At 38.2% G+C, this 26,761-nt stretch overlaps 2 protein-coding genes across 4 annotated transcripts; one reads left to right on the top strand and one right to left on the bottom strand.

Moving 5' to 3' along the window:
• Nucleotides 1-70: 70 nt before the first annotated feature.
• Nucleotides 71-15,895, bottom strand: LOC111326691 (integrator complex subunit 13). Of its 2 annotated transcripts, none has more exons than XM_088733325.1 (23): nucleotides 15,539-15,895; nucleotides 15,342-15,416; nucleotides 14,108-14,292; nucleotides 13,620-13,700; nucleotides 13,137-13,224; nucleotides 12,153-12,278; nucleotides 11,911-11,995; nucleotides 11,651-11,758; nucleotides 11,119-11,162; nucleotides 10,908-10,953; nucleotides 10,064-10,138; nucleotides 9,179-9,282; nucleotides 8,882-8,963; nucleotides 8,686-8,762; nucleotides 8,339-8,410; nucleotides 7,989-8,074; nucleotides 7,345-7,426; nucleotides 6,969-7,053; nucleotides 6,612-6,666; nucleotides 6,115-6,275; nucleotides 5,833-5,980; nucleotides 2,426-5,199; nucleotides 71-1,200 (listed from the first exon to the last, which is right to left on the bottom strand). In XM_088733325.1, the coding sequence occupies exons 1-22, from the start codon at nucleotides 15,776-15,778 to the stop codon at nucleotides 5,166-5,168; spliced, it is 2,139 nt and encodes a 712-aa protein (XP_088589451.1). In that variant the 5' UTR covers nucleotides 15,779-15,895; the 3' UTR covers nucleotides 71-1,200; nucleotides 2,426-5,165. The 2 variants fall into 2 exon arrangements, with proteins under 2 accessions (XP_088589451.1, XP_022786486.2); XM_022930751.2 differs by having other exon boundaries at nucleotides 2,499-5,199.
• Nucleotides 15,896-15,929: 34 nt separating this feature from the next.
• Nucleotides 15,930-26,734, top strand: LOC111326712 (pleckstrin). Of its 2 annotated transcripts, XM_088733326.1 has the most exons (13): nucleotides 15,930-16,232; nucleotides 16,534-16,614; nucleotides 20,535-20,612; nucleotides 21,774-21,899; nucleotides 22,098-22,171; nucleotides 22,563-22,660; nucleotides 23,323-23,519; nucleotides 23,915-24,004; nucleotides 24,088-24,138; nucleotides 24,427-24,510; nucleotides 24,619-24,712; nucleotides 25,042-25,118; nucleotides 25,410-26,734. In XM_088733326.1, the coding sequence occupies exons 1-13, from the start codon at nucleotides 16,182-16,184 to the stop codon at nucleotides 25,572-25,574; spliced, it is 1,266 nt and encodes a 421-aa protein (XP_088589452.1). In that variant the 5' UTR covers nucleotides 15,930-16,181; the 3' UTR covers nucleotides 25,575-26,734. The 2 variants fall into 2 exon arrangements, with proteins under 2 accessions (XP_088589452.1, XP_022786507.2); XM_022930772.2 differs by lacking the exon at nucleotides 25,042-25,118.
• The last annotated feature ends 27 nt before the right edge of the window (nucleotides 26,735-26,761 follow it).

The following is a 26,761-nucleotide window of genomic DNA, read 5'->3' as shown; positions in this document are numbered from 1 at the left end:
CCAAAGTAAAAAACAGAAAGTACATGTAAACAAGAAAAAAAAAATAGAAAAACAAAGGAGTGCTCAGGGCTGTCGCGTAAAACGAGCGTTTAATATCGGTAAACGACTGGAATCAGTCTGCTATGTACACAGGAATGATAAATTCAACTACTTTTAAAACAACTTTTAACAGCTTTTAAAGCCAAGCAATTCTTCAAAGACCTTTTTTTCAGATTAGATGTGTCTGTTCGGCTACAAATAGCAGCTATTCCACTAAAATGTGACCATTTACAACGTATATCATATAGGAGGTTTCTAGTACACTGTATCTGATCACACATACCCTCACTAAATCTGTGTTTTAGTTCGTTTATACTTTATTCTGTACATTTTAAACTAAGGTTAACCATGAATAAGTTCTTTTTTTTCAGTCTTTGTTCGTGGATGACTCAGCCACCATGTTAATCTACCTCCAAATGAATCTATGATCGCTTCTCGCGTGCTTCTGCCTCGAAAAGTCGGACCAATGCGATGGGCGCCATCTTGGGTCCGCCTCTGAAGTGACCCCGGCGTTATAACGAGTGGAGAGCGGAAATGTGTTCGCGTTCGTGGCGTGCCCGCGAGGCGTGGAATCTGCCTCTGTGTAGCACAATAGGTTTTTCTGACCACCAGCTTTGGAAAGTCTTACAAACTCGGAATCGCTGTCCCTGATTCTAGACTTGGACTGTTTCATTACAAGCTGTTTTTCATCGAGATAGCCCCCGAGACAAGCCACTTGGGAAATCGGAGGGAGCTTTAAGCCTTCTTCCCTAGGACTCACTTCCGTTGGGAGTTGTCTTCCCCCCATGGAAATCTGCGAAATGGGAGGCAAGATCCCCGATGTATAATTAGTCCGTTTACCATGCCGGCCAAAGCCCTGTTCTTTCAAGGTTGCTGTTTGGGCCATAATGTGATTCTTGTGTTCTTCTATTTTATCTCCTCTTCGTTTCTGTTCAAACTCGTCCGGATTCAAGCGATTTTGAGGCAAACAGTCGATCTGCGAGATGCGTGGAAGAGTTGTTGTGTCAGAGTTTGGAAAGTTTCTCATCAGCTTTATTTTATTTCGCAATTCGTTGGCGTCCTCTACGTAATCGTTCCGTGACGACTAGACAAAGGGTTGTTGTTAGTTTTAAGTACAAAACAAGGAGCCAACTGGGTCATTCCACAGATACAAGTTCGTTCCTGTGTAAGAAAAAAATTCAAGAAAAACTTCATGACACTAGACAACACAGAAAAAAGAAGCGAATTACCAACATAAGATGCGCTCATAATTTCTAAATTATCTTTCTTTTCTCTAGAATCACATAAGCCAGCAATGACCGCTCAATTTTAATTGGTTCTTCGACTAAAAATAAACCTCTATCATTTCCATGGGAACACATGATTGAAAATGATGTAACATTTTATGACTGATTTTCAATGAGTTTGTCCGCTTCCAGACAGAAAAAAGTGAATAAAATAGAAGATATAAAAAAGAAAAAAAAATGTATTCGTAAATCTGTATTTTCAATCCTTTAGTTCGAGCGGGTTCAAGAAAAATTTCATCGTTTTAAAACGTGACAGCTTGATCAGTTGTTTGGAATCACTAAATAAACCTAAAAATTATACGGCAACCGAGATCATGAATAAGTTTTAACTTCAAGCAGAAAATACTCTGTGATTGACAGAAAAATCTTCTTTACGTTTATCCAAGTAAATCACTGTCAAATTGAAATGGAATAATTTAAAGCTGCGAGAACACAAAAGAGTGGCAATTACTTGCAAAAATAAACTTAGGGATTATAAAAACAAAAGACGAAAAGCCTTTACTGTAATTATTTCCCCAAAATGTAAATTCTTCTTTACACGTTAGGAAATGTAGTGTCAAGTTCGGAAATTTGGATTTTCGGGTTACATGTTAATGTTAAAAATAATCGCTTGTCGTTAATCTGTCATCTGTTGAAAAGTTGATGGACCGTTAACGATTGCAACGGAAAAATTATGCCTAGTCATTTCATGCTAGCAGCGCTCGAGTAAATCTTTTTCCTCAATATTACAGTTCATAAATATTGTAAACCAAGTAGAAATGATCGTTTTGTTCCATCCCCATTCCGCTTTGCCACACTCTTTTTGAAACGAAAGGAACTGTTGTTCCGGCTCGATTCATATCAGCTACAAGCAGAAATTTTAACCACCGCAGATGTAAGTACTTCTGTATCAGTATACATACTTCGCTGTCTGTCGGGAAAAAAGTGCAAAATCGGAGGCTACATAACTGCCCAAGGGTTTTAGATATCTTAGTAACAGCTTCATTTCGAAAAGAGTCCGAAAATTATATCATGCTCGAAAAAAATATGGCGAAAGCAAAGGTGAACACCGTCGACTTCGACGTGTCAAAGCTAATTTAAATTTCGGGAATTGAACTCACATTTGTACAGGTAAGCTAAGCTAAGCTTGTACAATCCGTCGAGTCCGTTTTCTTTCCGATAGGTTTCACTCACCTGAGAAACTAAGACACTACTTGCAAAATGCAACCACGGCGAAGGATAAGATCCTAGTTGGCCGTGCCAAGCAAAGCAAACGAGATGAACGCACTATAGCAACACAGTCAACAACGGTCACCTTTGCTCTTCACTGTTTGGAAATGACGACAGGCCACGTACCCCGGATGTGACCGGGTGTTATCTAAATCCCTTGCTTTGTTTACTTCTAACACAAATAATATTTCAGTTGAAATTTATTTTTTTAAGCAAATAATATCACGCTGCTGTATAGGAACTGATTTGTGACAGACGTGAGAGCTTGTGGAGTTTCCTAACCAAGAATGTGATGAATAATTTATCTCCTGCAGCAGACAAGCGATTTGTTGTGACAAACGAAGTGTCTCACTCTTAGCGAACCTGTTAAGTTTTGTTCATGAAATCTGTGCAATAAACCTTTACCCTTGCCCCAAGCGGAATCCCTTATCGATGATTTGTCTTTTTAGTGTATTCTTATGAGAAGAAGCCCATTTTGTTTCAATGTTTTTTTTTTTTGTTTTTTTTTTTTCGGAGAAATTTCTGTTATGCCGTGCGGACTGCCATGCTGCTTCTAGATCCCAATTTTTCTTTCGCACACTCAGCCGGTGGGCAAACGGAACAAATAAAATAAAAACGTTTTGATTGGCCTCCAGAGCATTACATTCAATGAATGCAAGAAAAAGCCCCATAAACAACCCATCTGGTTTTCATTGGTCTTCGGCAACTTTCCTTTCATAATCATATCGTTTTTCCTCTTTTACTCCCCCTTAATTGTTTCAAAACCGACTCTATACATTAACTAGATACGCCTGCCTGTAACAATATCATGCGAAAGGCTGTTACTACCGGCCAGACGCAAGGTACTTAACAGGATACTTTTATTAGAACAATGAAATTTTAAAAATCGTTCTACAAGGCGCAGATTAAATTCGGGTTCGTTGCCTTAACAACAAGACACAACCAAAGTAATACAGTTTTCGACTTTGTCTTAGACAATACGGCTCTCAGAAACATAGGGAAATGAAACCAAGCCAATAAAGATTCAGTTTTGTCATAGTTATAGTCAAACACGAAAATGATAGCACTACGAATTCAAAGTACCGAGTAAAAGCCACAGCTAAACTCATCTTCATCGAGGAAATTATCGTATCACAGAGGAGTTTGTATCGCCTCCGGCGGCCGTGAAATCCCTCATAATATCCGTTAAAAAAATTCGATCAGCCAAGAGACAGTTTAAAATATCGATTTAATCAAACTACCCTTTCTTCTTCGGAAAAAAGTAGGACAATTTAGCGTCACCCAGACCAAAACCTATCTGATCAGAATATCTTTTCCGAGTGAAAAAGTGATCGGAAATTTTTTGTTCAGATGACAAAACAGAAATATAAACCTAAATTTCTTGTTATGGCTTAAGCTCAGGGTACGGCTGCTCAAGTGATCGCTCATTAAAGAATTCTTTCTCCGTTTAATTTAAACAATGATTCTGTAAACAGAGGAATCTTTGATGAGCATGCAAATTACAAATCCAACCACCTACGCAAATAGACAAATTTGAGTTTGAATTTAAATAGGATTCGCCACCTGCCGGACTGCTGTCAAATCACGTGGCAACCGAAGTCTTCCAGGGCTTGTTTCCAAGGAAACTATTATGAAAAGCGAAGGTAAAGGTTGCTTCTTCAGTAGATCTTATCAAAATTCACAGTGATAAACAATACTGCGCTGTCTAGGCTTTCGTCCGATGCGAAAAGCTAAAAAACCTGTAGATTCACTGGCTGCCTTAAATTAATTTGTAAAGTTCATTGACGAGTTTCAGTGTTCTCACAGAATTCTCCCAGCTAAAGAAATAATAATTAACGCTATTTCTACAGAGAATTTGTTTTAAAGAGACCTAATGTCGCAGAAACGTCAGACTTCCCGCAAAGATCTCGCGGATAGGAAATCCTCAACGTGGAGAGAAAAAAAGTCATGGCGGGATTCTCGCATAAAGTCTGCAATTCTTCATGGGAAAGCTACACCAATACAGAGTTACAGATGTATGCATTTAGTTCGCTTCGAGCACGAACACGGGAAAGATGGCCCTGTAGTAGTCATAGCTGAGGAATGGCCTTCTCGCTCGCAGAAGTCTTTGACATATCCGGCGCTCCCAAACATCAGCCAACAAGCTGGCAAACACTTCAAGGTTATTTGCTCTTACAAAACAAGTAGGGAATGTATCAATGCCGAGGCGGTCAGACCTTCACTGAAATTCAACTTAGAAAAGTAACAAACACTTACAAAAGTTTGATATCTGAGATTCTATTTGCATGAAACCGATGACGAAATTCTAGGTGCACCTTGCAACCTATTTTTTCACCACAACAGAGAAGGCAACTACGTCTACGGCGTCGATATTAACTTTAAACTTCCATTTGCCTGTTAAAAGTTCATTGAAAGCCTTTGGCCATATTGGATTTCAAAAAGTTCTTCAAACGCTCGGGGCTCCACTCGGTCAGCGGCCGTGGTGAGATTCGTTGTCTGGTAACATTAGGCTCACGGGACCACTCCTCGAGGTACGGTTCTATTCTTTCAAGCGTGAGGAAAACTGTATGCAGATAAGTCTTTCTAACCGTATCAACTCACGCCTCATGTGGTGCACTAAGACGTCTCAATCTACAGCCATTCTTCCACGGGCGTGCCTCTGCCACTGGAAAAAAACGCACGCAACAGAAAAAAAAAAAAGAAAACATTCAACTATTAAGAGCAGGTTTCCATTAGGTTTCGTACAAACAAGACAAAAGTAATGACAACAACCGATTAGAAAAAAGGTTAAAAATTTCACGTCAGGGGCGAATCCAGGACATTTTGATTGGATTGGAGTGTGCGGGTGGGCGGGGGGGGGGGAAGGGAGAGGAGGAGGGGTGAAGGGAGAAAACAGAAATTTAAAATAAACGTAGTGTTGAGACAAGAAAAAAATGCTAAAAACTTCAAATTGTGTATACCATACGATCTTGTCATTGTAAGAATGTTGGTTTCAAGTAATAATTAAACCAACAAGTCTGAGGGGGGGGGGGGTGGGGTGTTCCAACATCTTCCCCTTCCGACCCTCATCCTGGATCGTCACTACGAGTGGCCAATGAGAATTCAAAGCGCAGGAAAACATGAGTGGACAAGTCGCGAATGGTTTTAGCTTTGCTGTTTGTACTTCATGGCCTGGCTCGCCAAAGAGTTGTATGCAGCTCTTGGCGTGAAGCACTCGAATACGGCATCGGAGCTACCTTAGGTTCGAATCCTCCTTGGGGGGGGGGGGGGGGGAAGAGAGGACGCGTATAAGCTCTACCTGCTGTTACTTCCGGAATCCATAGGATTGGAGTAAAGTTCGGCTTTGTTCCCTGTCGACTGAAGCCTACCAGCAAATTCCTCGTGTCGCGAGGCTGCTATTGCGTTCATTTTACTGTTCCACATCGAGAGAAGAGAATTTCTTGTGCCTGGAATAAACGAATCAATCGACAACATGACTACATGATCTTTTGCTCCACCACCATTGCACGGAATAAGAAAATCATCTGTATAAATGTTTTTCCAACACCAAAATTGAGCCTAACCACAAAGCGTTTCTCACCTCTTCCCGTCTGTTTAGTCATTCCATGTTGATTATCGGTACGCAATCTCTTCTGCGCCTGCTCCGCCACCGCTGACGCCATACTTCTTTTGAAGAAGTGTTCATTGTTTGTATCTCCGCGATTAAAATCGGTCTTCTCTCGCTCCGTCATACTTTGGTATCTGAAAGAGGTTGATTAAAACTAAAATATATTATGAGATTTCCCTTCTATCTTTTCTTTAGTGGCACGAGGACGAATTACGGACGTTTCGCCTGGTTGAGTCTTCCCACATTATTATTCCCACTGGTTGAGTCTTCCCACATTATTTCGTCACTGCCGGAAAACTATGAAACAAGTTCAAAAAGTGAGGAGAGGGAAAAAATTCAGCAGGGAGGGGGGGGTGGGGGGCAAAACCTGTTAAAACCGTAAGAAAGAGTAAATTTAACGCGACCCTTTTTGAGAGCAATAATTAAAGAGATTAACGCGACAGCTGGTAACTAGAATTATATAGACTGACCTGTCAACCTCCTGCCAGGAGAGCGAAACTTCTGAAAGTTTGGAAATATTATTTTCTGTGGAAGAGAAAGAACAGCTTAACGTTAGCGGAAGCAATGGGGTGAAACCAGTCCGAGTTGTCTTCCAAAGGCAGGCAGGGAAGGTGGTCAGCGCCATAGGAAATATATATAGAGAACAGTGGGAACAACATGCCTACTGTTGTTACGGTGTAAAACATCTTTTCTAGATGGACACTTAAATTGCATTTCTTTCATTTATCTCGTGCATATTTTTTGCCTAGTAAGTCTCTCTTAAAAAAGATGCGCGTAGAAAGGAAAAGAGTGGAACGCGAGGCGAGATGGATCGGCGATATACTCACTTTCAATTTCATCTGTGGGTGTCTCTCTCCTTGGACTGTCTGTGGTACTACTGGAAGGACTAGTGCCACGCAGGCATTCCAACACCTTCAAAAAAAACATAGACAAGATACGACTCAGAATTATTTCACTGGACACGATGAATTTTTAGACACACAATTCAGAAGAAATTACGTTTTAAAATCAGTCAAGTGGTCACAAGGGCTGAAGCTAATAAGATTCGACCAATCTCTAAGTTCTTGTGAGAAATGTGTGTGAAAACAAGGTTGTCGCGGGAGTCACTAACTTTTCGCCTTTCTATCCCCTACTTTGCGAAAAAAAAATTGGTGTCCATTTATGAGTAAATAGTCAAATGTAAGGAAGAACTGTCGTAGGAACCTTTTCGTGCATCTTGGATGTTCTACTGGCAGCTTCTAGGTAAGTCTCCAATTCAGCCCAAATCTGTCGATACTGTTCCTCTCTGACAAAATAAACATTAGTCAGAGTAATCTGCTAGTAAAAATATCTTTCGTAATTACCCAAAGCAAAAATATGTAGCCTAAATACAATCTATGGTCCACATTTTCGTATGCCAGTAACATATTTTCCCGCGCTTACCAAAGGAAATAGAACCTCTCGCCCTTTAACACATTCTATATAATTCTGCGCTTGACACCAGTTGTACCTCTTTGTATTCTGATTGGTTTATCGCACCGTCTATCGCAGATGTGATTGGTTCATACTTCTTTTCCTGCGCTTACCAAATGTGTCAGAGATTCCTGCCCATAACAATCGCTACATTTTTCCCGCGCTCGACACCCTCTGTATCTTTCCAAGTCCTGATTGGCTCATTGCACTGTTCATCGTTGTTGTGATTGGTTAATTTGTATTTCCTCACGTTTGCAAGAGGTGACAGAACTTCCCGTCCTTGACAACCGCTATAGTATTTTCCCGCGGTCGACACCCCTTGTATCTTTCTCAGTTCCAATTGATTATCAGCACTGTTCATTATAGTTTTAATCGGTTGGCATTGTATTAGTAACCTTTTTGGTCCTTTTCCTCTGATTCCAGTCATAGATACTGGAAGCGGATCGTTCCTACTCTCCATGGCTTGCACTCTGTAGAAAACCTACACATCCAAAACAGAACGGTTGTTCATTTATTATTTTTTTATTATTATTTTTTTTTTTACAGTTATGCAATCCCAGAGTTGACATGACCAAACTAACCTTTAATCACCCGTGGAACACCGGTTCCTGAAACTAAGCCTTAGCTCTAACGTGCAGGCATTTTTTTACGCAGCTTGTATATGTACATGCCTCTTCTTTTCTATCTTTCTATTTATTTTCTTTTCATTGGTAAGAAATAAAAGTAAAAGAATTAAAGTTCTTACTCTTTTACATTCGAGTACATCATTTTCTGTAACGGTCTCCTTCGCCATGACAGTTGGGAGAGGTTCTAAGAGCTGTTTGAATGCGAAACATAACAACAGAATTAAATCCTCCTTCAGAAAAAAAAAAAAAAAAGTCATGAATACTTTCAAACGTTCACTATAGAGATGGCCCTTTCACACCTTTAAAACAGGTGTTTCTGTGACATTTTAGCCAAAAAAAAACCTCTCACTTGTTGGTCGCTTTTGCACGGAAATCACTGCGCCCGGTCCGCACTGCCACGACCTCGAGTCAATATTTTCCAGTACGGCCCTCGCGCTTGGTTAACAAGAAGTTCATATTTCCATACCTGCATCATGTTACACAGCAGTGTTTCACCGATCACCATGGGCCAGTATCTTGTACTGCGCTCCAGTCTTGCCAGTCCTGCAGAATATTTTGTCATTTTAAGATAACATGCAAAGCCACTTCGATGAGAGACACATGAGGGTTAACCACGGTTTCCATAAAATGGCAATTTGACTTCATTTATAAAATTTAAGTACCTTTATCTAAGGGTGACTTTCCTTTCTTTTTATTCCATGAACAAGGGGCAAGTCTGTTTGCCTTCATGAATTCGCCAAAATCCTATTAAAAAAAAAAACAAATAAATAAAAAAAACCCCATATATTTAACAAAATCCTTTCAAAATTTGTAAAACTTAACACTTTTCCTTACCATTCCTACGTGCACAAACTTGACAATGAGCTCATCCATACTATTGCTATTGCTACTCAGTACATGGAAAAACATGAATGTAAAAGCACACAATTTTTTCTTTTTTTTAATGAAATCAGACTCACATTGATTCTGTAGTCTGTTACTCGGCCACCACATCCTTCGCTTATGGACGGAGGATCTTCCATTGGGGTGCGGTAGGTCGCTAAGCAATGTATAAAAATATCACCTAAAAGAATAATAATATAAAAAATTAGAATGGGGCTGCTAAAAAATGAAACTTTATCTTTTTAACCCCTCAAAGTGATTTAGATCTAATTTCTCCATACAGTAACCCTGTTGAATCAAACATTAAGGTCATGAGAATTAGGAACAAGATCCCAAACTAATCAAGCTTGTGACTGTCAGACAAATTCTCCTTGTCAGTAATAATATAATAATAATTTACTATTTATATTGTGCAAAGTAACACTGGGATATGTTAAAATGCACATTACAATGTTTTGTGGGGGACTTAACAGACTGCTTTGCAGCAGTTTCCAATTCTTTGTGATGTAATTTTAACTGACGCCCCCAGTTTCAGTAAATAGGCCAGTCCACAACACCGGGAGCTACGTTCCCAACTGTTAGTGATAAGTGTGTGGGTTCTTTAACGTCCCTTGCTAACCAGTACAGAGAAGATGCACGAGATGGAGCCTACAGTTTTTCGTCCTTATCCGAGAAGGCTAGGATGTCTATCCATTTCTTGATATAATAGAGAGGTAGCACTTTCTCCTCAGTATCATAGGAAATGTATAGGGAGCTGTATGGAGAATATATATGTTGACACAGGGGTGTAGTGTTAACAGAAGCACGTAAGGTTATAGCCTGCTGAGCAGATGACACTTGTTTGCTGTTGATTTGCCCTTCAGGGTGGTCTCTTGCTTGTCTCTGCTCACTTGAAAAACACCAAACAATTGATGCCTGTCTTGCAGGCTGATGAGGAAAGTAATGCCAAACATCCAAAATACCTCCATGACTGGCCAAAATATGTGACACTAGTTTTCCACCAGACTTCTTTGGCTGTTCTAACATAACTTGTCGACCTGTCAGGAAATAACAAATTAGACCACCTGGCCAATTGAAAGGTTCAGGACTATGAAGAAAAAGTTGGGGTTAACTGATTTTTTTTTTTTGCCCTGTGGCTGGCTTTTTCTGAATTTTTATTTATTGCTTTTGGCCTTACTACAAAGTTCTCCCTCAATGTCAATATTGTTTAGAAAAACAAAGCTGCAATAATACTTGTTTCTGATTTTATAAAAGTTTTGGGTGGAAAGATACTAAAAAGACATGCAGTTTTTTCTTTAATGGATTATTTTTTAAACCCTTTAACTCCCATGAGTGACAAAGACAGAATTTCTCCTTACATTATTAGATAATAATTTATAGATTTAGCCAAGCCTAAAAGTGGAGCTCCCAAGTTCATAATGTTAATGATAACATAAAAGATAAGCATTTGCCAAGACTCCCCTGAGACACCCCTCCCTTCGTTTTGATAGTCTTCCCTACCCTACCCGTGCAATCTGAAGGCACGTACGTACGTATGTACGTACGCTTGGTCAGTTACATGACAACCAAATGAAAAGAGGTTGACCATATTCCATGGGTATGGAGCTCTGCCCCACACGTGTGAAGTGCGGATAGGAGACCTGCTATCAAGCAAGACAGGTGACAAGAATAAAGAAAAATATCTATTACAGGATTACTGGTATTAGTTGATCCAATACCAAATTCTCTGAACTAACATGATAAGGATTATATAGACAGTAAGGAGAATTACAACTAGGATCTGGGGAGTATAAGGAAAAAAATTACCTTGTAACAGGAAAGAAATAAGGCATGCAGTGGGTCTACTGTTGACCTACAGAAAGAGATGTTGTAATGTTCCACTAATTCACATCAATGTTTGTAAATATAACAGCAAAAATATAAATTTTACTAAAAATGAACATAAATGTTTTGATCAATACAAAATAAATTTTTAAAACTGTCAGATCAATTTTCAGAATTTAAAATCAAACATTACCTCTACTGGAGTGATCCTATAACAACCGATGCAAGCTTGAAGCTCTAAAACAGCAGAAAAAATGGAGCTGACATAAAAAAAAAAACTAAATAATAGAAACAACCGATGCAAGCTTGAAGCTCTAAAACAGCAGAAAAAATGGAGCTGACATAAAAAAAAAATACTAAATAATAGAAATACAGCAACAGAAAAAAAAAAAAAGGAAAAGGAACGATTTTTCTGTGAAGGACGTCTTGAGAATCAAAATCAAATATACACTATTATGGATTTTTTTCTTTGAAGATCAAATTCAGATGTTGTGGTTGAAATATTTTATTGCTTTAAAATCTTTGAAACCAATTCGCCTTTCACTTTCCTTGATTTCATAAAATTATAATAAGTTAAGACAAAGGCATGTAAAAAAAAAAAAAAGAATTGTTTGAAATAATTTAAACAAAAAAAAAAAGAAATTGAAGCATTGCACATATATTCAATCAGGTAAAGGTAGGAGGTCAGGATAGGTCGGGGCAGGATGGGGGCCTGGTGCCAATACCTGGTGCAGATGTTGTCTTGGGTGTGCACCACTTCAGATGAACAGTGTCTTTAGATGTTCCAGGGCTGTCCTTTTTCCCTGGTACAGTTTCATCACCACAAAACACATCTGTAATAGTTTCATACATGTAAGTAATTACTCTGTATTGTAGAGCATGTCATTTTGTGAGAGACAGGAAGGCTTGCTGGTCAAACACTGGAAAGAATATAAATGTGTAGTACAAAACATCAAACATGGTTTTGGTATGGAGGCAATCTTACTTGCGACAGCCTGTTCCATATGCACTTGTGAAGAATGGAGGATTTCCACATCATAGTTGGCTGAGCTTCCAGAGTGCTGCTCTTCCTGACAAAAAATTCCTTCACAAAATAAATCACTTCTATCACCGTTTATCAAACTCTTACTGCACACACTCAGCATCATCAAAACCATAAATTTCACTTTGAACTTATAAGAAACAGAACTTCAGAGGATGGTGTCAACCACTAAAATAATGTCCTACTTTCATTGGTATCCCTGTGACTGTCGTAGACTTCAGATGAAAGTGCTTCTGTGCCATGATGCTGAGCTTACCAACCAGCTGAGATGCTTTGTGAGAGCTGACGGTAATTGATAACAATGATGATCCCTGAAAAAGTGCACAATATTTTTTGGCTCTTTTTCACAGCAAAAATTATGGCTGAGATTGCATTTTAAATATTTTTCTAACATCCTCAACTTCCCAAGTTTGAAGGCAATGCACCATAATGCTGTTTATAAATTTTAAAGGTAACTGAGGAGTATTTTGGCCAAGAAAAACTACAGCATCAAATCAACCACAAACTAATTTTTCCTTTTATTCATATTAGTACTATTTTGTAAATTCTTTATCACTAAAATTACATCAAAATCAGAGTTGATAAAAAAAAAAAACCCAGCAATTTCTCAGGTCTCTGCACTAACTTTTCAACATACTAGCCAAGTGGCTAGTGACAACTTAGAGGTTACAACAATTTCAGATTGTTTACTGGCCAAACTGGCTAGTGGAAATCGGAAACCACCTGCCAAAACTGAATCTCTACTATTCTGTGGCTAGTTGGCTACCATTAGTGTCGAGCCCGGCATCTAGTAAAGAATACCCAAAGGCCACCACCCATATCAACAAGACCTCCCTTTTAGCCTAAAACACAAAACAATTGGCCACAATATTATCTTCAACAGCATTTTTACTTTCACAAACTTGTCATCTCTCTCCTTGTCCCTCTGTCTTAAATTTAACCCTTACAATCCAAGGAGTGATCAATAAATCAGTTCTCCTTATGATTTCAATACATAGTTGCACAGGCAGGTTATGAGAATTAAGAAATTATCAAGCAGGATAGAACACCAAATTCTCGATACCAGCCAATAATGAAAAGAGTAGCCATATGATAGGAGAGTTCAGCTGCATGATTGGAGGAGTGAGAAGGTTAATCTTATATCTTCAGTAGTCCCATTAGTTTCATACCTTTGGTGCTTTTTCTGTATATTTTCCGCTGTCTCCACTCAAAGGGACATGAATTAAAATGAGGTCTGCATTCTTGATAGGCTCGACACTAAAATAGAGATTTTTTTGTACCAAAATTGTTATCACCCTAAACTATCTTTGTACCAATTAACAAGTCTGCCATTATATTCCATGTATGTATAACAAGAGTGGTAAACAATGGTTGCATATCATTTGAAGGGCTGGATGGAGGTCACTATTTTTCTTTTTTTTTTTTTTGCATGGTAAAAAGAAACAGTGACAGAAAATCACAAATCAATACTAAGGATAAATTTCCACTGATTAAGCATCACTGATGAAAAACTCTAAGACTTCTCCTGTTTAATGATGATAAGAATAAAATAGAAAACCTTATACATGCCCAAAAAATGAATTCAATAACTAATAAAAAGCACAATACACATTATTTCTTGTTTTTTTTTTATTAATATCATTATTTTTTACCTGTCACTTGAACCTATTCCACTGTTCTGTTTTTGTAGCGTATCAGTAGCACATGCTATAAGAGCCTGAACATGGCCTTCACTAGAGCAAAAGGTAAATAAATAAGAAACTATTGATCCTTTGATCCTGGAGGATCCATTTTCCATGTATACACCTGCACTTTACATAAAACCACATGGAAGAGCAAACCAATTATTAACTTTTCCTTAATTTATCGAGAATTAATATATCGGAGAAAGATGTTGTCCATCTTGTCACAGGTGTGGGGACTAAGAAGTTTTTCTTTGTCCTACACTCATGACAAGACAAACAATGTCTTTCTCTATTTCTTTACCGAGCTCAAATTTTACAATGAATGAATTGTCAAATACATTATCAAAAGTGATATTAAAGTTACTGGAGTAAAACTGACATTAATAAATTTAATGAGATCTACATCTAAATATTATGATACAACACTATCAGGATGTAAAAAAAACAGTACTAACTTTTTCAAGTTTGTAATGCAGATGATCCTTCCCGTATCATCAGCAGAATTTGCTTGATTTGTCTTGGAGTTTTGAGGTAGTGGCTCATAGAGACTTTGAACAGCTGATATCAATCCATATATCAAAGAACAGTTTTCTCCATTGTCTTCCTCAGGGGGTCCAAGGCCAGCAAAAGACTTTAATAGCTGTCAAACACGATTGATAACCATGAATCATATGGAAAATAACAAAGAGAGAGCTATCGGAAAGATCAGGTTGCATACCCATTCAAATACAAATCAGTCGGAGGAGTGGAGATGGATTGGCCACACCTTAAGGAAAAATGGGGATCTTCTTATAAAAGCTCAGTAGAGCTTGCTAAGATCTCCGGCCATAATATTATAGCTTATTTTAGCAGGCTTATAATTAAAGCTAGATAATGTAATGACAAAGGCAAATAAAGGATCCACGTTAAAAAAAATCCTGATAGTGTTACTGGACAAACCATGAAATGGAATCCTTAAGGAAAATGGAAACCCTAACCCAAAACAATACCTAGCAGAGAGATTGTCAAGCTGAGATGAAGAAATGGGGTCACAACCTGGGCCCAGTTGTTCAAAGAGCGGATAACACTATCCAACGGATAAATCGCTATCGAGCAGATAAGCATTAACAAAACGTACTGTGCTATCCACCGGATAGAGATTTTATCCAGTGAATAGAATTATCCATCCTTCGAACAACTGGAGCCTGGACCACATTTGAAAGGCTAGCCCAGGACAGAAGGAGGCAGAGAAGGGAATTGTCAGTGGCCTACACTCCAGGGGACCAGGTCTAAAGGCATAGAGGTGAAGTCTGTACTCGAGCCTATTCACCCACCCACTGGGGGCTTATTCTGGTTCCCATGCAGCATGAAGCAACTAGGAATATTTTTACTCCCCCTACCCTGGATGAGATGCCAGTCCATCACAAGGTTACCCCCCCCCCAGTATTTCATCAGGCTTCCCTGACAATTTGCCAGTATCCCTTTGGACTCCTTGGGGGGGGGGGGGGAGAGGCACTGTGAGAGTAAAGTGTTTTGCCCAAGAACACAACACTTTGACCCAGTCAGGTCTCGAACCCAGACCTCCCAAGCCAGAGTCCAGTACACCAGCCATAAGGCCATGGTGTCTCCCATTGTCTTTTTAACAACAAGATTTTGAACCTTAAATGCTAAGTGTTATGAGCTTTAAATGCAATTTGATATCAACCTTACCTGTGGAACACACTGCTGTTCATGAGACCAAGAGTTCATCACGTGAGCATTATCATCAGAAACAACTACCTTGACCTTAAAAGAGGATGAAAAATATCACTTCCTATCCCTTTAACGTAAATTACAGTAAGTTTACTTCAAGCGGAAATTACGCACAGATCAATGAAGTACGAAATATAAAATGTGACCAGACTTACAAGATACTCATTGGGGAATATATCATACACAATTCTACAGTACTCGACTGCCGCTTCAATACTGCATGTCCAAGAGCTCTTGAAAACAGGAGAAGACATCGAGTTGGAACCTTTGTTCTTGCTTTTTTTCCCACCACCATCAAAGTCAATATGCTGCTTGGACAACGTCAGAAATTTAGAACTGTGATCCAACACAATCACAGTTCTCTTCACAGGAACCGCTGGTTTATCGTTAGCCATCGTAAGAGACTTTAATTTGTAGCTTCGTAAAGTGCAGGTCACTTGCTATTTTTGTCCGCCATTTTGAAAGCCTGGTCACAAAGCCAAGGTAAATATTCAAAGAGATTTTATGCGCCTATCACATTTTGTGGTTTGCAGTTTTGGTTCGCTTCAGATTTCGCATTTTGCTTAAGAGATGCATCGAGAGAGATGCTTCAGTTTTCAGCGTTTTCTTAGTTTATGCGGTCGATGCTTGAAGGAAGCCGCTTGCTAAAACATTTTATTGAGGGTCAGAGGTGAATGGCCTCCTTGAGAATTGTCACGAACATAATTCTCGTCACGACATCTTCCAAAGATCGGTGTCTACTCGGAAACATTTGTAGATATTGCGACACTTTGAGATTGAACTCGGCGGAAACTTAACATGGATTCCAGGGAACCAAGGAAATTAAAGGAGGGTTTCCTTGTGAAAAAGGTACGCATGTTTCAAAATAAATCACGCCAAACGCCGCAAAAAAATTTCCAGCCGCAAATATCGCACCGGAAAATCTATTAAAGGGACCTATCAAAATATTGTCTTACGTTGAATTTAAATTCAAAGGGCAGAGATATTTTTTTCGATATTGTAATCGATGAATTCTTTTGCGTTGTTGTTAACTGTTAGAGATGTTCTTTAATTCGTACCCCTCCTTGGGATCACCAAGCTTGTGTTGTGTTCACTCAGTCGGGGTTGTCGCCATTAACAACATGTATTGTATCTTTTGTACTCTTCAAAGGGCCATGTTCGTCACAACTGGAAGACAAGATGGTTTGTTTTGCATGAGGAAATGTTGATGTACTTCAAGAAAAAAAATCAGGTTATCTTTATAGCGAGAATTAAATTTTGTCTTTTAAGTCTATCGATCATAATGAACAATTAGTTGTTAACTCTAATTGCAAAACTTTTTCTGAGATTTCCTTCTGAGTAATAGGGCCTTTTCGCACTGGCGAAAAAGTTGTTTATTTAGACAAATTGTCTGTCATCACCAACATCACCAACATTTATGAGTGCCGATGGTTTGTTGCAACTCGACAAATTTTGGCCGAAGTAGACAAATCTTCAAATGCACTACTGACAAAATTTGCCCCAAGAAAAATCTGGAAAAAATCGACAAAAATGATAAACAAAACCGTGATAAACTTGTCGATCATGTATCGTAAAGGCTACAACCAGCATGTAACTGAACTGAAATCGGGTACTTCCACAGTATTTTGGACATAAAGCTTTAAGAAATAAAATTGACTAAAAGGACTATTAAGCTCTATTTCTGTACTGGTTAAATGCCTAATTTGTATAAAATGATACTTTTGAGATGTCAGCACTGTAATTCTGTGTCATAAATTATCATAAATTAACCTTGCTACCAAAAAAGCTGTCACGGAGGGGACATACACTAAATAAATATTGTAGATCTGTCTTGAGAAGAAATCTAATAATAACTGTCAGGACATTAAGTTGTTTACCCAGACTTCCTATGTTATTAAATTTGTTTCTTGGCTTTGTGCGAAAGAGATGTAATGCTTTGTCCAACATTGAATTGTCCCCTCTGTGACAAAAATACCCACAAAAATTATGATCTTTCTAAAATAAATGGGGATAACTGCAGAAACTTCTGTTAATTATTGAAGTATGGGCTGACAAACTCAAAAGTGGTAAAGAGTGTCTTCCCCTTCTTTTTCCTTTGAATTACTTTAAAAAGATAAAAATGTCACGGAGGGGAACTTTTGTCAGAGAGGGGACTTTTCTGTCACAGAGGGGACATTACTGTCACAGAGGGGATATCACTGTAATGAAGAAAATTTAACTGTCATTGAAGGCAATGCAACAAACTATACTCTCCTCACTTAAAAGAGAAATTAATGTAACTATTGAGTTTAAAATTCAAGTTAATTTACGTCAAAAGTGGATGTGAGTAGAACATTTTTTTACTGTCAAAAAAAGAGTTGCACATTTCATGACTAATACATGAACAAAAAGTAAAGGATTCTGGGATTGTAGGCTCTGAGCACGATCACCACAGCACTGGCAGTTGCTTTAGAGCTGAAATGAGTTCTAAAGAGAGGACAAAGAAATACAGAGAAAGATAGAAAGAAAATGATGAAAATTATGAGATGGTTAAAAAGAAAGATTGAGACCGAAATTTCATGTTGATCATTCTTGTCTTTTTTCCCCTTCAATTCATCAAGAACAAAAAACACTTTTTCTATATGAGTGCAGCTGGCAGTTTTGTCAAGCCCACCCACCAAAGAGCTGTCTGTAAGATGTGGAGTGCATTGCTTGTGGCAGATAATCAGCCTAGTCCAGGGGACTGGTCCTTTCATGTAAACAGTTCTAATGATAGACAGCAACAAGAAACAGATTATGATTGTGGTGTGTTTGTTTGCATGTTTGCAAGAGCCCTTGCTCTTTCCTGTCCTCTTGTCCTTAACAAGGACAAGGTGGATGTAAGGGAATCCATTATTCATGATCTCCATGTTCAACATCTCAACCCAGTGCCATCTAAGGGGGTTGAGGTGGGGATGTACTTTGCTGTAGACTATGTCACAACTTTTTACTTTGGCCGGGTGATTTCTGTGGAAGATGGCTTTGTAGAATTCAAGTTCTAACACAGCCTAAGCTCTGCCACCTATGACTGGCCAAGATGAGATGACGTGGACAGGGTACATTGCAGTTGTATTTTTTATGGTCCTGTAATGCTGGAAGGCAATCACCCATTTACATTTTCAGTGCAAGGTGAATTTGAGAAAGTGCACCTGTTTTTCAAAAAGCAGGACTAATTCTGAGCACAAGAAAGCCTATGATAACTGTCTGTCTTTTACAGCATTTATGAAAATGAGATTTGAGCTTTTTGGAGGTTTATTCACTTAGAGTGTACTGGATTTTACACTACTTTAGTATGAACTGGATATTGTTAACAGTTAGCTGTACAACTGTACATATACATATATTAAAACTTGTAAGTCGTTATCACCTCTGAATCTGTGGCACTTTTGTTCAATATTCAGCTTATATAATTATTATATTTACATCTTGCATATCATGCATGCATGCATGCGCATTTGCAGTCTACAATGAAGTTTTAAGCCTTTTTATTAAAAGAGAGAGACAGAGACAAAACCTTGAAATATCTGAGTTGCTTACATTTTTAGTTAAACATGTAAGTTTTAAAAATGTTGTATATGTTTTTGTATGCACCAGGTCTTATGGAACCATTGGTGTTATCTTGAGTACTTTACATGAACCTAAAGTTTCCAAATAAAAACTAAAAAAACAAAACACATGAAGGTTTTTTTTAAGAAATGTGCTGTATCATATGAACAAACAACATGACACAACTTTCCAGAATACTTTCCAGCCATAAATTAAATGTCTTTAAAGGCTTGACGACACGTACGACAGCCAACCTTTTTGATGTGGTCAAGCTTTAAAGAATATCTGGAAAAGAATTGAATTAAACTGGGGCTGTAAACTCATATTAAGGCTGGAAAATTGGTTCAAACTGATCACTGCTGCCTATTGGACAAAAGGTCCCCTCCGTGACAGTCCCCACCGTGACAATAGCCACGAGCACTTACTGTTCCTGTACAATGTAAGAGAGGAGGAAGGCCTTTTCCATTTAAGGCAGTTTTATTATTGATTAACATCTAAATAAACTATGTACTAAATTATTGTTGCTGCCGTTATACATTCACAGAAATCTGAGATTAAATTTTAACTTTCAGTTTTCATAGTTTCTCTGGTCCCCTCCATGACAATTTAAATAAATGACTAATTCCCCCCAAATGTGGAAGAAGTCGTTTGGAAATAGTTTGATTTAAAACAATCATTAGCTGTTCTGTCCATTAGAAGTACTCAGTGAACTGAGTTATATTAAGCTGGGGAGCTATCCATGATATTCTCCTCTGAATTGTCCCCTCCGTGACATGCAAAATACTGTGGAATGACCCAATCAGTTTGTTAGGAAGGCAATTATTGTCTTTTGTTGCAAAACTTGAGGATCCTTAAACTTTAAAATGACTTAACATGAATTCTGGGAATTGGAGTTTGGAATCCTGTGGCAAACAATGCTGGCTAGTGTTATGAGCAGATCAGGTGCAAATGAAACAAACATTTGTCATGACAAACTTTGTCCTTCGATTTTGTTGGAACAATTCTAGTTTTGTCAGCTAGTGCTGAAAGACCCATATTAATTGCCAAATAGCATTTAACACTTTAAATGTCTGCTAATAGTACATAGTACTTTCCATGCAGCTAGCTCTACATTTAATCTCCTTCTGTTGTGCAGGGGAACATAAGAAAAATCAAAGGAGAATCTAGTAGTTCAGACAAAATTACTGATAGCTTTTAGAAAAATTTCAGACAAAATTACCGACAGCTTTTGGAAAAATTTATATATAAACCCATACTGTTCTTTAACAAAACTCTAGTCCCAAAACAATTTATTGTTTTTGCTATTGTTTTCTTAATCCCAGAACTGTATGGTTCTGTGATGAAATCTTGCCAGGTCTTTCCCATGCATCCCTTCTGAATCAATTTCTTGTGCTTCCAGTCCAAAGGGAGAGTAGAGGGGCCCATCAGGGGGGGAGGGGGGCTGAGTAGAAATATAAAGCTCTGAACGTGGGTCTCATTAGAGCATTTGTGTTTGGAAGTCCATCAGAATTCTGCATATTTTCTCACAGTTTAAATTTTTCTTTAACTATCCCCTAACAATTCTTATTTCATGTTCTTTTTATTTAGGTGATGTACAATGCTGGTGAGATTCCACTGAGAGGCTGCTTTTTAGTCTCACCCTGCACAGAGTACACCAAAAAAGAGGTACTGTAATCAGAAGATATCTTTAGTATTTCACCATGATTGCTAATCTTTCAATTTACAATTAGAAATGCAACAGGACTGAGTGAAGTTGAACTGGGTTTGTAATGCATCAATGAATTCAAAGCTTCAACATTCCCCCCCCCTCCTCCTGGGTATTTCAACTTTGAAAATTGGTTTGTTCAAAGTCCCACCCTCAGGGGGAAAATATTGTATTCAGATGTCCCACCCGATTTTTTTTATGAAAGGCAAAATCAGTGAGCATGACTTCCTACATTTTGACCAAGATTTAAAACCAAATTATAGACCTTTTCTTCTGAACTGTAACGCCTTCCCAGTCGTTTTGTGTTGCGTGACGCATCCCGTCATTCCTAGTTTTTCATATGGGACCTTAATATAAGTTCCCTTGTGGAGAAAAGCAGAAAAAACCTTTTTGCTAGGACGGTTGTTTTGTGGTTTCGTTAACGAGCTAGTCAAGCTTCACTTGAAACCCCTTCATAGGCATGTTCTGTGACAGTCTTCGACAGTCATCCGGATAGTTTAGTGAGTATCGTCTCAAAGTAACGTTGTAATTGACCATGGTTGAAAATAATCACCAGACTTGATTGTTAGATGTATTGGCGTATACCCTTGGTTTTCACGTGGCCCGTTGCACAAGCAAAGCAGCTGCTACATGAACTATTTGAACTATTTACCTCAAACACCTCCGTATTTAAAGATTTTTAAAGATATTAAAGATTTAAAGGTATTTTTTTTTTCCCTTTAGACTTTCACCTAGTTGGAGCTTGCTCTGTTGTGATTGTTCCTCACTGAGCTTTTTGCTTTTCGTTTTTCGTTTTACTATTGAGCTTATTTATCCTTCTTATTTTTAAATATATTTATTTTTTAACTCAGTGGAAGTTTAATAAATAAATAACATAAATAAATAAATATGACACTCGTATTCCACTGGAGAGACTGGACACTTCCAGAGTTTAAATTTCTTACCCTAGCCAGGCAATTTGAAATTCCCCATCCCTCTGGCGTGGATGAGAGTCAAGTGTGCCTGTGGACAGTCCAAGGGAGAATGTTAAACCTTGAAAATTGATTGGCACATAATCAAATGAGTGATTAAAAAAAATTTGCTTGAGTTGGGTAGATTCAATAATATGTTGTGTTTTTCAGGGTGTGTTTAGGATAACAACAAAAGAGAATACAGAGTACTTACTTCAAGCAGCAAACGAAGAGGAACGTGAAGATTGGACCACAGCAATTGCAAATGCAGTCAGACGATTAGATATTAAATATAAGGTATCACTGAGTTTGAGAAAAATAAATACTACTTATCTCATTTCCTCAATCTATACTGGAGTGAGGAGTCAAAACTGCCTCAGAAGTCAAAACTGGGGTGATAATTAAGTGATTTGATGAGTCAGGAAATCATTTCAGTTTAAACCAGATATACAAACCATTTTTAATAAATTGATATTTGATTTTGATGTTTGACAGTGCACTGATCCAGAGGAAGTTCCTAGAAGTTCTTACCCAAGGTTATCTGTACAATGTACTCCAACCCAAATAAGGTATGAGTCACATGGAAGCAATTTTTACTCCATATTTTTGGTTTTTGATGAAAAATTTGGGTACTTATCAGTCTAGTTTGGGGACAACTATTGTGTATTCTAAATGACTTGACTAAGATTCAAAATGGCCTGTCTTCCTCTATATGTTAATGTCAGTGGGGGTGAAACAACTGAACCCTTTGAGCCCTAAAAGAGACTAGCTTCTAAATTCTCCATACAATATTGCCCCCTAATAACACATTAAGGTCATGAGAATATAGGAAATGATCACCAATTAAAGAAGCTACCTTAGGAAATGTGTAGAGAATGTACGGAGAATATGTGTACTGATGTTATGGTATAAAGGGTTAAGATGATTCCATTGATGATAGCCTGCTGAATGACTTGTTAGGGACATGGTGGAAGCAATGCAAGATGCAGATGCGGGAATACCTCTTGACAATCATGCGTGTCTCGAGGAAATTAAAACTCACAAACTCTGCTTTACTGGTGAGAATCCTGAAAATGAGCTCAAATCTACCATCTTTCTTATGAATCCATCTTCTTATTAGGATTCTTTCTACTTTTCTGATCATATCAGCAAGCATGATTCTTGTCACATGCAAATCTAGCTAGAATATTGCCTTGCTTGTCAGGAATTCTTTATTCTCCCTTATTTTAAGCATGATGGGTAAAATACATTTTCAAACTGGTAGGGAAATCCTAACTTATACCTGTTAAATTTTCAAGTGATTTTAGGCAGTGATAAAAAGTACTGTAAACTTACAAAAGGTAATGAAAATTTGACCTGTTACAGTCTGAAAAAGAGAAAGTTAGAGCAATTGGAATTTTAGGGCCTGGTATGACAATCCCCATTGAGACTCGGATGTTTTTTTTTTTTATTATGTCCCACACTTCTGACATTGAAGAAATTGCTTCACATCTCTCTTAATTGTTGTGCAAACACAACTTGAATAATGAAACACTATGATAGTCAAATTTGATCTCCAATGTCACACATCTCAATTTTTGGAATAATGAACAAAGAATAAATTATAGTAATTTGAGTTTCTAGTCAAGACAAAACTACTGCGCTGATAAGTAAGGCAGTGAATTGTTCATTCAGAGAAGTTTAATGAGCATTGAACAACCATTTACTGTATAAAACACAGGAGTTCAAGTGATCGACTGGCTGCTTAAATGGTCCTTTGTATCAAATCGTGAAAAAGGCATCACTTTAGCTTCTGTGTTGTTGGAAGACGCTCATCTTCAGCCAGTTGGAATAACAAGTAAAACTTCATTCAAAAGAAAAACAAAATTTGAGAACTGCACCACATTTCTGGATAGTCCAGATGCACTTTACAGATTTGTAAGTAACATTCCTTATGATTGTCAACCCTCTAACTCCCATGAGAGTCACCAAGATAATGTTTCTCCTTACAATATCAGGACAATATCAAGCAGACAAGTGATGAAAATAAAGAAAAGTATCAATAATTATTGTTGATCCAAAACCAAATTTTCTTTAAATGACATCATAAAAATTGAGCGAATGGGTATCAGTTAGGTGCCACGAAAATCAGATGAAATGCTAGGGGAAAGGAGTATGTATAATGGACTAGCAGCACATCCAAGTGTCCATCCATGGGGGGTAATACAGACAGTAGCAACAGTAAAAGCAGCATACTCCCTTGGAAACTTAGGGTAAGCATTCACACTTATGGCTCACTGGGCTAAGACGTATTGTCACCTTGAATTTTTCAGTCTGCTCTGAGATACAGCGCCAATGAAGGTTTGGAGTTAGAATGGTCAGATGACTCAAGTGATTCTGACGATGAAGTTCCACGAGATCAGGTATCTTTTGATCCAGCTGTTTTATGGTTAGTTCTTAAAACGTTGCAATCATTTAAAATTGTTTTCGTTTCTTTCTCTTCCAGTGTGGAGCTATCAGAGGAAGTATTGTCAAGCAAGGCTTCCTACAGAAAAAGGTTGATATTAAGTATATAAGGATAGTCTTTCTTCAAGGTTGCATAATAAAACGAGACTTTTGGAATGTTTGTTTGGACCAAACCACAGCCCAATCTACAAGTAGCACTACACGGTGGGAGACTTGAAGCGCGGGAAAACGCCTGAGGCTATTTTTAGTTTTAGATCTGATTGGTGGAGAGGGTGGCGCGAGTTTTCTTGACCAATCCGGGAGCGTTGTGAAGCAGAGCTGATGCAACCATGGTTTACTTTTGACGCGCAATTAATAATGCTCTGAATATTGCTCACAGGGTCATGTCCGACACAACTGGAAAACAAGGAAGTTTATTCTTTGTACCCAGCCCACTATGTTGTTTTACTGTCGGCCTTCTAAGGTAAAACTTTCACTTGGATGTGTTTGTTTATTTGTTAGATTTTCTTTGTATTCTGAAACCGCTTTTCAAATTACGTTGTTAAGCTGCTGTTTTTGTTTTTTTCCCCAGGCATCTACGCCAGTTGGACACATCAAGTTGCAGGACAGCGAAGTAAAGACTCTTAAAAATGATGACGAACTTTCCGGAGCCGAATGTGAAAATGGTAAGTAAAGACGTCCCGAACTGAATTTTTACAGGTGCACGGGGGGGGGGGGGGATGGGGGGTTGTGCTTTAGATTTTTCTTTTTAGTTTGTGTAATAGCATTGTACTTTTCTGTTCTTCATGAGAACGATAAGTAATTCAGCGCGATTCGTGCGCTGTGTAATTTAACTCTTGAGCACTTCGAGCTTTCTGGTAAACGTTGGAAAAAAAAATGAGCTACTGCTTTCCAAGGTCACCAGTTGGGCGTTAGATGTTAGATGTGTTTTCCGAGAGTAAACACTCAGAAAATCAGGGCAAAGAAGCTAATTCAGGCATTTGATCATATGCAGACGCCCAGCCGACAGTTGGTGGTCTGTCCCTTGATCTTTCAGTCGATCTCTCTGTCCCACGGCAAGTCAGTTGGTCGGTATGTCATTTGGTCTGTCAGTGAGTGCGAGTGTCTGGCATTCGTTCTATCAGTTGGGCTGACAATTGGTCTGTCTTTCTGGCGATCTGTCTTTCCGCCTGTCATTTGCTCCGTAATTGGTCTGTCAGCTGGTCCGTTTGTCGCTTTGTTATAAATCAGTCTGTCAGTAAAACCGTAGTTATTCTAACGAGGTGGCTAAGAGTTTTCCAGCTAGGCCGTCCCTTTTTACATATTCTTTAGTTACCTAAGCAAACGAGAATATTCTCATTCAGTTTCTTTTATTTGTCACAGGGAGAAGAAAACAAGCAGCTCAATACACGTTCCTGTTACGAACAAGGAAAGGAATCAAATACATATTCCGAGCAGCGTCCGAGGAGGATAGAATGGAATGGGTACAAACTCTTCAAACCGTCTGCGAGAATTCTTGGAGTACGGAGTAAAAAATACTTTGAGTAGAAAAAAATACTCTGATGCTGAAAGACCGTTGAGGTAAATTTTCGGGAGAGTAAGAAGAAAACATTAATATAACCCTGTTACCTTTCGCTGATTTGCAAATCCCTGTTATTCCAGCACCGAGTGAAAAAAAGCTTCATTGATATATTTTTGCACTCGCACGTGTCCTGGAATCTGTGACGGCCCAATCAAAATAGTTTTATAAAACTGCAGTCATAAATTTTTAGTACCTTAGCGGATGATAGATACAGATCCTTAAAAAGAGAATATATATGGAGAGGGGGTAAATAATTATGAAAAATGCTGTATCATTTACGAAGGCTTTTATTGTCTATTTTATATAAATTTTCAGTACCTTGGAAAATGATAGATACAGATCTTTAAAAAGAATATATTTGGAGAGGGGGTAAATATGAAAAATGCTGTATCATTTACGAAGACTGTTATTGTCTATATTATGCAAAAGAGTTTTCGGAATTAATTTACTAACAGTAAAAACAGAGACCATATCTGTAAAAAGGAAGAAGAAACTTCGCTTTAAACCCGATCATTGAACTTGAATGTATGAAACAGGTAAATAGAGCCAGGCATGAATAACCACTGTTAGCTAATTTATAATCACAATGTATCTGTAAAACGTTAAGAAGATGGCGACATGACGAAATTTATTTCTTATTCCACACTTATCCAAAGGCGAAGTGATTGTTCACTGAGCCTGAGGAGATAATTTTTTATTGTAACTGCTCGGGTGATTATCAGAGAAAGTGCACTTTCTTTCGTTTTGCTTCCTTCCTCCTTAAACACATCAAGAACTCACACGAAGACCATTTTGCACATCAGTGCTTCCCACCGACGAAGCACCACAGTTTCTTCATTGTCATAATTACCTTGCGTAGAGTTATTGCGGCGAGATATGGGGTAATTTTCGACCAATCAGAGCGTGGGCATCTCTATAATCACCTGAGTAATTACACTAAGTAACGAGTCATATGTTAACATCAAATTCCTAAAACTAACGACATAAGAATTTTATGGTAGAAAACAATTGGGCTAGTCAAGTTGTCCAGTGAAACCTATTTTTGCTCGGACACAACCCATGTATACATTTCGTCATATCTCACTACCCCCATAAAAACAAGTATTATTTACACGCTTTAATTGTACATGCAGTCTCGAACTCAATGCAAGAG

This window comes from Stylophora pistillata, chromosome 9 (assembly GCF_964205215.1).
Source record: "Stylophora pistillata chromosome 9, jaStyPist1.2, whole genome shotgun sequence".
In the NCBI taxonomy this organism is placed as follows: Eukaryota; Metazoa; Cnidaria; class Anthozoa; order Scleractinia; family Pocilloporidae; genus Stylophora; species Stylophora pistillata.
This window is presented reverse-complemented; position numbering and strand designations above follow the sequence as displayed.

Coding starts and splice junctions, on each gene's coding strand:
- LOC111326691 (XM_088733325.1), bottom strand. CDS start 15,778: ATGGCTAACGATAAACCAGCGGTTCCTGTGAAGAGAACTGTGATTGTG. Junction 10,139..10,907: donor TATTTCTTTCCTGTTACAAG/GTAATTTTTTTC, acceptor ATTTCCTGACAG/GTCGACAAGTTATGTTAGAA. Junction 8,075..8,338: donor ATGTACTCGAATGTAAAAGA/GTAAGAACTTTA, acceptor TTGGATGTGTAG/GTTTTCTACAGAGTGCAAGC.
- LOC111326712 (XM_088733326.1), top strand. CDS start 16,182: ATGGATTCCAGGGAACCAAGGAAATTAAAGGAGGGTTTCCTTGTGAAA. Junction 16,233..16,533: donor AGGGTTTCCTTGTGAAAAAG/GTACGCATGTTT, acceptor TACTCTTCAAAG/GGCCATGTTCGTCACAACTG. Junction 23,520..23,914: donor CAGATGCACTTTACAGATTT/GTAAGTAACATT, acceptor TGAATTTTTCAG/TCTGCTCTGAGATACAGCGC.